Source organism: Bradysia coprophila, unplaced genomic scaffold (genome assembly GCF_014529535.1).
Source record: "Bradysia coprophila strain Holo2 unplaced genomic scaffold, BU_Bcop_v1 contig_476, whole genome shotgun sequence".
In the NCBI taxonomy this organism is placed as follows: Eukaryota; Metazoa; Arthropoda; class Insecta; order Diptera; family Sciaridae; genus Bradysia; species Bradysia coprophila.
The window spans coordinates 3,818,908-3,832,034 of record NW_023503727.1 but is presented as its reverse complement, the minus strand read 5'-3'; the positions used below and the strand labels follow the sequence as shown (position 1 = coordinate 3,832,034).

The window sequence follows — 13,127 nt, the reverse complement described above, 5'->3', positions numbered from 1 at the left end:
AAGGTAAGTGTCCCAGTCGATGTACCATCATCGTATAGGCTTGTTCCAAGTAACTGTAAACCAATGAAAGTAAATAGATAGGTATGGCCAAACGTTCAAATTTGTTCTAGCCGGAGCACATACGGATTTGCATGGCGCCACCTCAAACGAACTCATTTCTAGTGCAAATTTCCACTAGAAATGAGTTTGTTTGAGGTGGTGCCATGCAAATTCGTATGTGCTCCGACTTGTATAGACTGGCCATACCTACTGGCCATACCTACTTATCTACTTTCATTGCTGTAAACATGAATTTTCACTGGCCAAACGAACACGATTTCATCCAAAGAAATCGGCTTTCATATATTGATGAGGTTATGTCTCTATGGATGAAATCTGACAGTAATTTGACAATTCGTATGGCCTTGGAACAGACCTGTTAATAAATGGAAAGTACTCAGTCCAAAGAGTCAATTGATTCAGTCAGTTGGCATGTTTCTTATAAAGGTACATATGTAGAACAAATGGTCGCTATAATTAAGAGTGGAGCCACATTTAAAAAAAATACTCGTCGTCTGAGGTTAACAAAAAGCTACTTTAAAGTTTTCAAATCATTCATCTTCCGGTTGCATAGCCGTACCTTGCCAAAAGATCACCAAGACAAGATTATACATGTTTTCTCACTTGGAACAACACTTTATCCTTCTATAGGAGAATGATGTTTAGAAACTAAGAAGAAATGTAATAGAGTTTCAAATATTTTAATACATTCTGTCATAAAATTGCTGCTATCACTACGCTTATTTTCATGTGAACCAACTTCATATGGTGACATTTGTTCTATAATGACAAATGTGAAGTTGGTTCACATGAAAATAAGCCGCAGAGAATACTGTGAGAGTACTACAGGCCAACCCACTTGTCCCATATAAGGTCTATTATGTGAGAAAGAAAAAAGTTGAGAAAGTTTGTTGGTCGAGCTTTCTCGTGTGATTCGCTGATGTCCGATTTTTCAGAATTTTTCAAATTTTTGGGCCCATTTATTTGTAAACTTTTCTTGAAAGTATTTCCAGATCTCATTTGGGAATAGGAACTTTCTAGGATTGAAAGAACAGATTAAGACAATTCTGAGCTGATTATAAGGCTGTAAAGTTTGGGGAGGTCATTTTATTAGATTAGCGGGAACACACCACTTCTGATGATTCTACATATTTAAAAAAAAATTCTCCACATCATCATGGCGACGAGAATCATCAGAGTATGAAATCCACCATTTTATCATCAACTGTGGTATCTCACCCACGTATCTGCATCTGTGTGACCTCCCCAAAGTTACCAGCCTTGGGCGAAACACTCTAATACAAGCAATGAATGAACGAAGCATTTCATGAAATTAAAGTGAGGCTACGTTTGAAAGTAACCGTATCTTGAAGTGTTAAAAGAGCATAAAAACAGTGGAAAAACCCAGTAAAATTTTGACATATTACCCATCTAGATCAGTTAAACTAATTGGTTTTTTCTCCTGTTTTTACGCTCCTTTAACACTTTATAACAGATCACGGTGAGTGATATGTCAAAATTTCCACTCTATTTTAACACTGTATACAAAGTTGCCCATAGAGCGGAAAAAGAGAGAAAAAGGAAAATTATTCAACTAGTCTCGATGGGTCATTTGTCAATGTTTGTATAGACTGTTAAGCCCAATTCAGAGTCGTCTGTTTAGTTCATCCGTGTACTTGACAGATGTGTTCAAACAATAGAATGTAGGCGGAGTTTACGTAAACGGATGAACATTTGTTGTATAAACGGAAAAACTTTTCTTCTGACCGGATGATTTTTTTTTAGACTGAAAGCACCTTTATGATCAGAGCGAGTAAACGGAAGACTAGTTATTATAACTTGCCTTGGGGTACTTGTCAAGGTATTTGCTTCTCTTTCAACGTGGTACGTTGAGAGCGAGAGGGCAGAAGACCAGTTTATTTTAACTTGCCTTGGGGTACTTGTCAAAATATCTTCTTCTCTTTCATCATAACACTCTATATAAAAGCCTAGTTCAATAGGAATAAACCAGTTAATTTCAAGGTTCTTTCAGAACTTTGGTTAATTTAACTTAGTTTGATGGGGGTACACTATTTATCACATTCTCTTTAAGTATAGTTTCCACTTAAAAAGAGCACTCCGTTTAGCCTCCGTCTACATGACAGTTGTAAAATGGAACAAAGGAACTGTCACGTAAACGGAGTAAAAAATTGAAATAAATTCAATTTCCACTCCGTTTGCGTGACAGTTCTTTTGTTCTATTTTACAACTGTCATGTAGACGGAGGCTAAACGGAGTGCTCTTTTTAAGTGGAAACTATACTTTAAACACTACAACAAGTATATTTGGAACATGGCGAAAAAGGTAGGTTTAGAACTCGCTTACTTGAGTCAAGTGAAAAAGCGATTCAACAGCGAAAAGAAATTTTCAGGGAACGATCGCAGAAAACTTCCACCCACAGAAAAAGAACGCATTTTTTTTTAAATAATCTAATTCCTCTAGAACAACCATTCACACTGTGAAACTATAAATTAAACACTTTTAGCAGACTTTTCCACGGCCTCTTCGATCGCAGTACCTTCATACAAAGTCTTCTGTCGCATTGCCGTCTGTAGTTTAGCGAACTTGAATTTATCTTGAGAGAATTTGTACCTGTCAAAAATGGCAACACTCAGTCAATGATCTTCAGAAAAAAATAGTTGCAACTGACCTGCAATTGAACCAATAAAAGATTGTCGTTAATGTAAAGGCACCCATTCCAACGTGCATTCCCAATCTCGGTCTAGATGTGTACATAAACGTACCGAATGCGGTGGCAACTCCACCACTGATTCCGTAGAGGAAACTGTTGCGGAAGCATGGTATTTGTGTGATGTCTCGTCCGAATATGTGAATACTCTGAAGAAATTTCAATTTCATTTTTAAATTGTCCGTTAAAGTAGAAGCAGTAACCAACAATGAAAGTAAATAGATAGGTATGGCCAAACGTTCAAATTTGTTCTAGCCGGAGCACATACGGATTTGCATGGCGCCACCTCAAACGAACTCATTTCTAGTGCAAATTTCCATACCTACTTATCTACTTTCATTGGTAACCAAACGTTCTATAGCAAAGCATTTTTTGAAAATATTGCGCCAAACGTAAAAATGTAAAAAAAAATCGCGCTCATTACATGCACTCGACAACCCCGGAATGTTATAAGAAATAAATATGATGTCAAGCAATTACTTGTTGTGGAGCTTCTTCAATGGGTGTCTCAGGTTCCATGTCAGTTTGGCCTACTGTTTACTGCTACACGTCAATTTAAATCCTCACAATTTCACAACAAACTTTATTTTTACAATTTCGATTGATGAGAATGTCTTGGTTCTAGCTTGGATGACATTATTATGACATTTACCAAAGTAAAACGTTTAATTCCAGCACACAGCTGATTTTGACAACGCATGGCGAGGTGAAGACCGATCCGATAAAATTTCCCTTTTGCACAACAAGATGTTTTGTTCAAAGATTTTCCGATATTCGGCACCGTTATCATGCAACCGGTATGTTATCCAAGCCTGTAACAAATTAATGGATGCAACAACTAATACCACAAATTTCGCTAATTTTCGTATCAGAATATTGCACCCGGCATTAACCAAATCCATGGCATCTTACGGCCCTCACTTCGTACAACCAATATTTAAGCCAGCAAAACAGAAAGAAATTTTCGAATCGGGTGAGGCGGAGAGACTGGCGCATGTCCCACTGAAAGCTGCCAAGAACGATGAAACGTCGTCCGTTTTTCACGATGACATTCTGGCTAAGTTTACAAATTACGTAATGAAAGGTGGAGGCAAGGCTCTGGCACGGAATCTAGTTGAAAAGTCGTTGGAAAATATCAAGCGAATTCAGTTGGAGCGGTACAATTTAGCCGAACCAAATGAACGCGATAGGTAGGTCAATCATTGTTCGACGCATCAAACGTAGATTACGAAATACCGGTCATTTAAGCCGACTTACCAACGACAGTAGTCTTGACCATTATTCGATCTCTTCACAGCATCGAACTGAATCCGGTGGCAATACTTCACAAAGCAGTCGAAAATTGCCGCCCAATTCTGACTTTGACGCCGGTCAAACGGGGCGGATCAAAATATCAGGTGCCCGTGCCATTGACTGAAAAACGGTCCTACTTCATTGCAATGCGATGGTTGGTGCAAGCCGGCAGAGAAAAGGAGCGTACCGTACATTTTCCCGAGAAAATAGCATGGGAATTGCTGGACGCTGCAGCTAATACCGGACGAGTGGTGAAGAAGAAACATGAGGTACATAAACAGTGTGAGGCGAACAGAGCCTATGCTCATTATCGCTGGAATTAGATGGGTGCGTCGTTGTAACATGGGTGTAAAATGAAAACGTTTTCGTTTCGAATAAAATTTGACTTTACTGCAACGCCGCGGCAATTACTTCGGTTCACTTATGTCGCCGAATAATCTAAAAAACATTTCGTCATCCAGGACTGTTCCACGTTTCATCAGCTTCAATGAACCTGTAGGTGTAGTCGTCATTACAACGGTGTACGTATTAAGTACTTGTTTTTGTGCGGAGGACACAAGCTCATTCGGGGATACGTCCAGATTTTTCCGTCGACCCCAGAAGTCTATGTACGCAAATCTAACTTTCCTCAATGCAGGATTCACGTAAACGAAACCAACTATGTTCGTAGCCAAGAGACTGTACAGAGTTAAACTGATCGTTCCCGTAACACCTGAATAGAACCAAAAATTTCAATAAACATTTCCCGGATGGATCGTCATTGACGGTATACCTAAAATCGTGAATAATTCTGCTGATGTTGCATCGATCATTTGCATACTTTGGAGTCCTAAAGCCACAGGGACCCCAATGAGTGTAATCCCAGCTTGATACACTTTCAATTTACTGAGTTTTGCTAGAGATGATGCTGCAGGCATTTTGTAAATGGTTCTCCATTCCGATGTTGGTTGGGTTGGCTGAGAGGTGACTTGTTGTGTGCAGGTTCTGACAACATTTCTGTGAGTTATACGAGGAAGGTTTATTAATGTCGATCGCAAAAACATTTTGATTTAAATTAAATAAATGAAAAATATTTGATTGGAAAGGTTAGAATCTTTGTTTTGGTTGTTATGTCAGGTTTGATGGGATGGGTTTGCAATGAGATGTCGAAAACATTTTTTTTAGCCCCGTACGAAGTACAAAGGGGCTTATAGGATTACGATGCCGTGTGTAATTGATGGAATTCGAAGCAGACGGTAAGGGCAAAGTGTTTGCCTATGTTCATAGATGACGAATCCGCAATAAAAATTTTGTCTGTCCGTCTGTCACGTCAATATCTTGAGTAAATCAAATCCGATTTCAAATTTTTTTTTCCCCTGAAAGATAGTCGAAATAGTGAGGCTAAGTTCGAAGATGGACATATTCGGGTCGGCCCTTCGTGAGTTAGGGCCACCTAAGTGATTTAAGGTCTTTTCGTGATATTTATGGCAAAACAAACGATGGAAATGTAAATGAAATGGCAAATCATAGGTTTTGTCAATACCAATCCAGGAAAAAAAAAGTTTTTTAAAATCGGGTGAGTGGACCGTGAGTTAGGGCCTTAGAAGTGAAATGCTATTAGGGCCCTATGTGTATTTTACATAGAACTCGAGTAAATTTCATTCGTTTTTCGTAATTTTTGTGTCATTTGGAAGGTAATCAAAGGCCGAATAGAATGTTGTTGAAAAAAAAATTAAATTTGGGTCCTCGGACTAAGGCCGCTACTAGGGCCCTATGCGTATTTTACATACAACTCGAGTAAATTTCATCCGTTTTCCGTATTTTTTGTTTCATTTGGAAGGTAATCAAAGGCCGAATAGAATGTTGTTGAAAAAAAAAATTAAATTTGGGTCCTTGGACTAAGGCCGCTACTAGGGCCCTATGTGTATTTATACTCAATAAATTAAAATCTTAGGGCTATTTGAAATTTTTGTTTCATTTGAAAGGAACGTCGTACGGGGCTTCGTAATTGCGCTATGCGCAATTTCTAAGATGTACATATTACATAATAATTTTACTTTAACTGCATTAACCGGCGCAATAGGCTTACGGTCAAAGTAGGGTGACAGACGCACTAGGGTCACGTACGCAATAGATATACGGGTTTGTACGGGGCTCAGTCGCAGCAAACGCTCCGACTGTTCTGATGGCTCGTTTTTTTTTACCGAGGTGTCAATGAAAGCAAGGCTCTTTCAGGACTTTGAATGAAAGCGATGAAAGCACAATCCAATCTGACTACAATGTACGTAAAAATAATACAAAAATCTGGTGTCCTCCGTGCCGACATTAGATCATACTTGTTTTTATACTTTCATTGATCTAAACCTTATACTATAGAGTTATGCTTTGTGAGCGGAGAGAGTGAAAAGAACTGAAGAAATATTTTTCAAACTTCTCTACGTTAACAAAGCATACTCTTACAGACTATTAAGATGAGTGCGGTGAGAGTAGCTAAACAATAGGGTTGTTCCCAGGTGATTTCGAAATGTCAAATTTCATCCACAGAAGACGATGTAACCTTTGAGTTTAACAAAAATTAAATCGAAAAATTTACAAAGTATTCGTTTGACGTTTAGGTTATTTGTAATAAACCTATGCATCCCAATGAAAGTATAAACCAGGTATGGTCTATTCATACAAACCGGAGGACATAGCGATTTCATATAAACAAACTCACCACTCGTGAGAGGTGAGTTTCATAAATATGAAATCGCTATGTCCTCCGCTCCATACAAAGTTTGACATTCGACCATACCTTGTGTTGACGTTCATTGATGCATCCTGGGTTAAGAGATTTGTAAAAATGAGTACATTTCTCTTAATTTTCTTTTGTTTTGCCAAGTCGCTCAAGGAGCTGTCATAATAAGAGTGCATAGGTCCATGTCAAGCTTATTTTAGTTGGTAAAACGTCAACCACATAGGTAATGGCTCTGCGAATCACATCAAGGTTCTGAAAGAACAGGTTAAAAAAACCACTGAGGCGGTTGACACCAAATTTTATAGACGAACTCACTACAGAGATAGTGTGAGAAATCAACTTGAATTTTTTTTTTTTGAAAATTCAGAATTTTGTTTTTGTTAAGTTGCACTTTTCATATAAACTTCGCAACCATTGATGCAATTTGATCAACTCTTGCCTTAACCTGTTCTTTCAGAACTTTGAATCACATCGCTTGTTTTCAACTTGTAAAAATTCATTTTTAAAGTAAATTAAAGTAAAGCAGATTGAAGAGACCTATGCTCTAGACATAATTGATCCTTGATCTTGCTAATAATCACTGCATCATGCAGAATATAAGAGAAATTTAACTTGACAAAAATACACAATTTTCGTCAAGCTGGATTTTCTCAATGGAAGTAAATAGATAGGTATGGCCAAACGTTCAAATTTGTTCTAGCCACTAGAAATGAGTTTGTTTGAGGTGGTGCCATGCAAATTCGTATGTGCTCCGACTTGTATAGACTGGCCATACCTACTTATCTACTTTCATTGGATTTTCTTGTAAATAATCCAAGAGTCCAAGAAGTTGACAGTTCCACGAAGTGCTTATACCTAAGAGTGCTCATGGCGAGGATCATAGACTTTGCATACTTTCTTAAGAACGAATGAAGAATCACTTTAGTGTTCTTTGGTGCAAAGAATATATAAATACTGAAGGTAATGCAAACCCACAGCGGATCATAGAAATTATGGATACTAACTTTCATCATATTCTCTGGTGACTAATGTTATTGCACCTGTTAAGTTTATATGTAATCGAATTCAATGAATGTAAACACAAGGTGTATGGTCTAATGTCAAAATTTGTATGGAGCAGAGGAAATAGTGATTTCATATAAACAAACTCACCTTTCAATGAAAATCATTGAGAGGTGAGTTTGTTTATATGAAATCGCTATTTCGATTGTTTGTACATTCATTGCTCGAATTCACCTCACCACTAGCTGCGACTTGACGCAATCGAATTGAATATGTGTGCAACATATCGAAACTAGTTCACCTGAAAGTAGAGATCCGTGGTTGTCTATAACAATAAAAGTCAACACAAGGTATGGTCGAATGTCAAACTTTGTATGTAGCGGAGGACATAGTGATTTCATATAAACAAACTCACCTCTCATGAGAGGACTATACTTATACAGACTATACCTGGTTTATACTTTCATAGGTCTATAAGAAGTCAATAAACATACCGACTATGGTGTACTACCTGCGAATAAATGTCAAAGTGTAAACCTTCTGAAAAAACTCGCATTGTCATTACAATCATCACAACGTGGTTTTGACATTATTGACATCTCCAACAAAAACAAGTGCGGATCTGAGCTCAGTTTGATTGAACGAATTTTACAGATTTAATCGTTTAATTTCATTTTGAATTGATCATATTATGCCAGTATTTTGTCCATAAGTTAACAAATGGCCAGTCGAACTAAACTTAAAGAAGCGTAAGTGCCATTATCCAGCCATACCGCTCATCACTATAACCTTACTTTCAGTCAACAAATCAACTGACTTGAATTTTGATTGCCATTTTTCAGTTTTATTACGGAAGCGGAGTATGGTGCATTTTACACCGGAGGAACGATAGCATGGACGTCAGATGGTCTAGAAATACTTTGCCAAAATTCTGGCAAAATTAGCATTATTTCCACTGAAGACAACAAACCTCAACGGTCGATCGGAATTTCGACAACCGAGGATGTGGACGACGACTACATGTACACATTTGCGCTTAGCTGCAACGATGAGCTGGTTGTTTCATCGCACAAAAGCGGTCTGATGAAATTATGGAATCGTACGGACGGGAAAATGTTGAAAATGTGGAAGGCGATCCATCAAGGTCCGGTGCCGCGACTTTCCTTCGACTATGAAAGCAAAATCATCGCTAGTGGTGGCACCGATTCCAACATTCGCCTGTGGGATTTTAACATGAAAGCCTGTCTGGGAACATTGCGCGGCTGCCAAGGAGTGATCAGTGTGCTACAATTTCACCCCGACACAAATCGACGATTGATTGTTGCTGCCGCTGATGATAACAAAATTCAAGGGTGGAACTACGACACGAAAGAACCGCTGTTTTCGTTGACGGGACACTTTTCCAAAATAACGTCGCTGTCGTTCGCGGCTGACGGTGCGCACATGGTTTCAACGGGCAGAGACAAGGTGATGATGCTCTGGAATTTGAATGAACTAAAATCGGTTCGAACAGTGCCAACATATGAAGGCGTTGAAGGTGCTGTCATCATCAATTCCGATTGCAGTCTACCCGACAATATACAATTGGACGAATCAAGAATTTATGCTGCGTCGGCGGGGGAAAGTGGATGTGTGAAAATCTGGGACATGACTGGCGGCAAAACGATATTCGAACAGCAAAACAGTTTAATTTCGAAAGCTTCCGAGGAAGGGGGTCTTGCCTGTACACACATTTTACTGAACGAGAAAACGTCGCAATTGGCATTGGTTAGTGTCGACCACAACATTATGATCCACAACATGAGCACGTTCTTCTGTTCCAAACAACTAATCGGATTCACCGACGAGATACTGGACATCGTACATTTGGGCAAGAAAGGACGATACCTGGCTGTTGCCACCAATAGCAACGCGATTAAAGTTTACGATACGACCAATATGAATTGCCAAGTGATAAATGGTCATACGGACATTGTACTGTCTCTTGCTGCTCACAAGAACTTCCTGCTATCTGCCTCCAAAGATAAAACGATCAAACTTTGGGAAATAGATCCGGGAAGCTTCACCGTATCGCTTATCGGCAACGGTACGAAACATACATCGTCTGTTGGATCCATTGCATTCGGTAAGACCTCGCACACTTTATGCGCATCTGTGAGCCAAGACACTTGCTTGAAGGTGTGGTCGCTTCCGAAACAAATCGACAAAAGCAAAATTTTACCAATCAACTGCACAGCCACACAGATAGCACACGAAAAGGATGTCAATTGTGTGACTATTTCACCGAACGATAAGATGATCGCGACTGGTTCTCAGGATAAGACCACAAAACTGTGGAACGCAACTGATCTATCGCTGATTGGCGTGTTCCGTGGTCACAAACGTGGCATTTGGTGTGTGAGATTTTCGCCGGTCGATCAGGTGCTGTTAACAACTTCAGCTGATTGTCTCATGAAATTGTGGTCACTGTCGGATATGTCATGCATACGTTCGTTTGAAGGACACGACAGCTCCATCCTAAAGGCAGAATTTTTGACGCACGGACTACAGATACTCTCTGCTGGGTCGGATGGACTTCTTAAAGTGTGGAGTGTCAAAACATCGGAATGCAACGTTAGTTTGGATAAGCACGACGGACGCATATGGGCCATCGCTGTATCACACGACGAACAAACATTTTACAGTGGTGGTTCAGACTCGCTGCTGATCAAATGGAAGGATGTGACCGAAGAGAAAAAACTGGAGGAAAAATTGCAGCAACAGCAACTAGCATTGGAGGAACAGGAATTGTCTTCGTTGTTAGCTCAAAAGAAAATGGTCAAGGCTTTACGGCTAGCGTTGCGTCTAGAAAAACCGCTGCTTTCTTTGAAAATAATCAACGAAGTCATCAAAATTCGCAAAGACAGCGAACTCACGGATACCATTGCGAAATTGAGCGATGCTCACAAGGAATCACTGCTGAACCATGCCACTACGTGGAACACGAACAGCAAAAATACGCGTCCCGCACAGTTGGTGCTGAACGTATTACTGCAGCAAGTGCTGTGTGGTAAATTCAATGCACGCGAAGTAGGTAAATTGGTCGAACACACAATTCCATACACAGATCGGCACTTTAAACGTATGACGGAGTATTTGAAAGATTTGAAGTTTTTAGAATATTCATTGCGTTGCATGCAACCTCATGTTAATTTTGACGTTGAAATGAATTAAAAGTCAATGATTCCAGCCGTTCGATGTTTTCTTTTATCAAATTATGACTGCACAGACGGTCACTGTATAATCTGGTGAATCTCTTACATCAACAGATAAATGAGATGAAATCTTTGGAAAACGATTAATACTTTTGCCAGGACCTTACATTCAATGAGTGAACTTATTTTTCTATTGACCACTTCATATTTGTACCCCTTACGTGGATTTCATTTGGTCAGTAGGTCAGTAAATATTTCGCATATCGGTCTCTGCTCCTAAAGTTTTTGTTCAAATACATATTGCCAACATTGATAACTAACTTAAATATGGTTTCTATAAATAATGCACGTTCTATAACCACAAATTGAGTAATTTGGAACCATTTACCATATCAAGAGCAACCTCACTAAAGGGCATATCTCAGATATCTCGGAAACTACTGGACCAATTCTTAAAATATTGTCAAAAAACTGAAAAAACAAACTTTTTCAAAAAATTAAAATTTATTAAAATTTTCAACCGATTTTGATTTTAAAAAAAATTACCTTGAAAGGTAGTCAAAAGCGAGGTTCCTTAACGTTATAACTTTATAGAAAAGTTCCAAGTTTTAACGTTATCGGTTGAACTTATTTTGTCTTTTCGTCACAATTCTTAACGTTAAACGAGCCATCAGAACAGTCGGAGCGTTTGCTGCGACTGAGCCCCGTACAAACCCGTATATCTATTGCGTACGTGACCCTAGTGCGTCTGTCACCCTACTTTGACCGTAAGCCTATGCGCCGGTTAAAGTAGTTAAAGTAAAATTATTATGAAATGTGTACATCTTAGAAATTGCGCATAGCGCAATTACGAAGCCCCGTACGACGTTCCTTTCAAATGAAACAAAAATTTCAAATCGCCCTAAAATTTTATTTTTTTGACGGGCCTAGTATCGGCCTCAGTCCGAGGACCCAAATTAAAATTTTTTTTCAACTACATTCTATTCGGCCTTTGATTACCTTCCAAATGAAACAAAAATTACGAAAAACGGATGAAATTTGCTCGAGTTATATGTGAAATACACGTAGGGCCCTAGTAGCGGCCTTAGGCCAAGGACCCAAATTTAATTTTTTTTTCAACAACATTCTATTCGGCATTCGATTACCTTCCAAATCAAACAAAAATTACGAAAAACGAATGAAATTTACTCGAGTTCTATGTAAAATACACATAGGGCCCTAGTAGCATTTCACTTCTAAGGCCCTAATTCACGGTTCATTCACCCGATGTTAAAAAACTTTTTTTTTTCTGGATTGGTATTGACAATACCTATCATTTGCCGTGTCATTTACATTTCCATCGTTTATTTTGCCATAAATATCACCAAAAGACCTTAAATCACTTAGGTGGCCCTAGGTGCCCTTAGGCAAACACTTTGCCCTCACCGTCTGCTTCGAATTCCATCAATTACACACGGCATCGTAATCCTATAAGCCCCTTTCTACTTCGTACGGGGCTAAAAATTCAACTATATCATGTAACGTTATAATGATATTTCTAAAAATCGTTCAGTATTCTGAAACCATACGTCTTAAATATCGTTACAGGTACAAATAACGTTATAGATGTTCGTTACCGGCGTAACGTTACGAGCTGTAACTTTTAATTTTCGGTTCTGAAAAAAACGTTATAAGTTGACCGTTACATCACGGAACAAAAAAATAACGATAAAAACATGCTTGAACCCTAGTCAAAAGTAATAAATTTTGAGCCTGATATGAAGTCAATCGTCAGATGGTTCGGAAGATATTGTTGGAAAATTGAATACGACGAAAGATGCTAATTTCACTGAAATTTATGTCGGGCTTAAAATTCATAACTTTTTACTACGTTTCAGGGGAAAAAAAGTTTATCAAAATCAGTTCAGTAATTTTTGAGATATTGGAAATATGCCCTTTAGTGATGTTGCCCTCGATATAATTTTAATAATTATTAAGTATAGTTTCCACTTAAAAAGAACACTCCGTTTAGCCTCCGTTTACATGACAGTTGTAAAATAAAACAAAGGAACTGTCACGCAAACGGAGTGGAAATTGAATTTATTTCAATTTTTTACTCCGTTTACGTGACAGTTCCTTTGTTCTATTTTACAACTGTCATGTAAACGGAGGCTAA

The 13,127-nt window shown here is 38.6% G+C and overlaps 3 protein-coding genes and 1 long non-coding RNA gene across 4 annotated transcripts in view; 3 read left to right on the top strand and 1 right to left on the bottom strand.

Annotated features, from left to right (window-relative positions):
• LOC119082779 overlaps positions 1-1,774 on the top strand; it is a 322,328-nt gene extending 320,554 nt beyond the window's left edge. The window contains exon 4 of the long non-coding RNA XR_005088711.1: positions 1,679-1,774. This is a non-coding gene — a long non-coding RNA (uncharacterized LOC119082779). The remainder of the gene's footprint in view (positions 1-1,678) is intronic.
• A 724-nt stretch (positions 1,775-2,498) lies between these two features.
• LOC119082776 (cytochrome c oxidase assembly protein COX20, mitochondrial) lies at positions 2,499-3,422 on the bottom strand. The gene is made up of 3 exons (XM_037192372.1): positions 3,248-3,422; positions 2,729-2,916; positions 2,499-2,670 (listed from the first exon to the last, which is right to left on the bottom strand). Exons 1-3 carry the CDS (start codon positions 3,284-3,286, stop codon positions 2,550-2,552), a joined length of 348 nt encoding a protein of 115 aa, XP_037048267.1. The 5' UTR covers positions 3,287-3,422; the 3' UTR covers positions 2,499-2,549.
• Positions 3,423-3,424: 2 nt separating this feature from the next.
• On the top strand, positions 3,425-4,452 carry LOC119082772 (28S ribosomal protein S7, mitochondrial). Its single transcript, XM_037192366.1, has 3 exons — positions 3,425-3,564; positions 3,640-3,957; positions 4,065-4,452. The coding sequence occupies exons 1-3, from the start codon at positions 3,515-3,517 to the stop codon at positions 4,381-4,383; spliced, it is 687 nt and encodes a 228-aa protein (XP_037048261.1). The 5' UTR covers positions 3,425-3,514; the 3' UTR covers positions 4,384-4,452.
• Positions 4,453-8,350: 3,898 nt separating this feature from the next.
• On the top strand, positions 8,351-11,006 carry LOC119082761 (transducin beta-like protein 3). The gene is made up of 2 exons (XM_037192347.1): positions 8,351-8,527; positions 8,621-11,006. Exons 1-2 carry the CDS (start codon positions 8,499-8,501, stop codon positions 10,989-10,991), a joined length of 2,400 nt encoding a protein of 799 aa, XP_037048242.1. The 5' UTR covers positions 8,351-8,498; the 3' UTR covers positions 10,992-11,006.
• Positions 11,007-13,127: the final 2,121 nt, after the last annotated feature.

Coding starts and splice junctions, on each gene's coding strand:
- LOC119082776 (XM_037192372.1), bottom strand. CDS start 3,286: ATGGAACCTGAGACACCCATTGAAGAAGCTCCACAACAA. Junction 2,917..3,247: donor TTGAAGAAGCTCCACAACAA/GTAATTGCTTGA, acceptor AAATTTCTTCAG/AGTATTCACATATTCGGACG. Junction 2,671..2,728: donor TTTTATTGGTTCAATTGCAG/GTCAGTTGCAAC, acceptor CATTTTTGACAG/GTACAAATTCTCTCAAGATA.
- LOC119082772 (XM_037192366.1), top strand. CDS start 3,515: ATGTTTTGTTCAAAGATTTTCCGATATTCGGCACCGTTATCATGCAAC. Junction 3,565..3,639: donor GCACCGTTATCATGCAACCG/GTATGTTATCCA, acceptor TTTTCGTATCAG/AATATTGCACCCGGCATTAA. Junction 3,958..4,064: donor GAACCAAATGAACGCGATAG/GTAGGTCAATCA, acceptor ATCTCTTCACAG/CATCGAACTGAATCCGGTGG.
- LOC119082761 (XM_037192347.1), top strand. CDS start 8,499: ATGGCCAGTCGAACTAAACTTAAAGAAGC. Junction 8,528..8,620: donor CGAACTAAACTTAAAGAAGC/GTAAGTGCCATT, acceptor GCCATTTTTCAG/TTTTATTACGGAAGCGGAGT.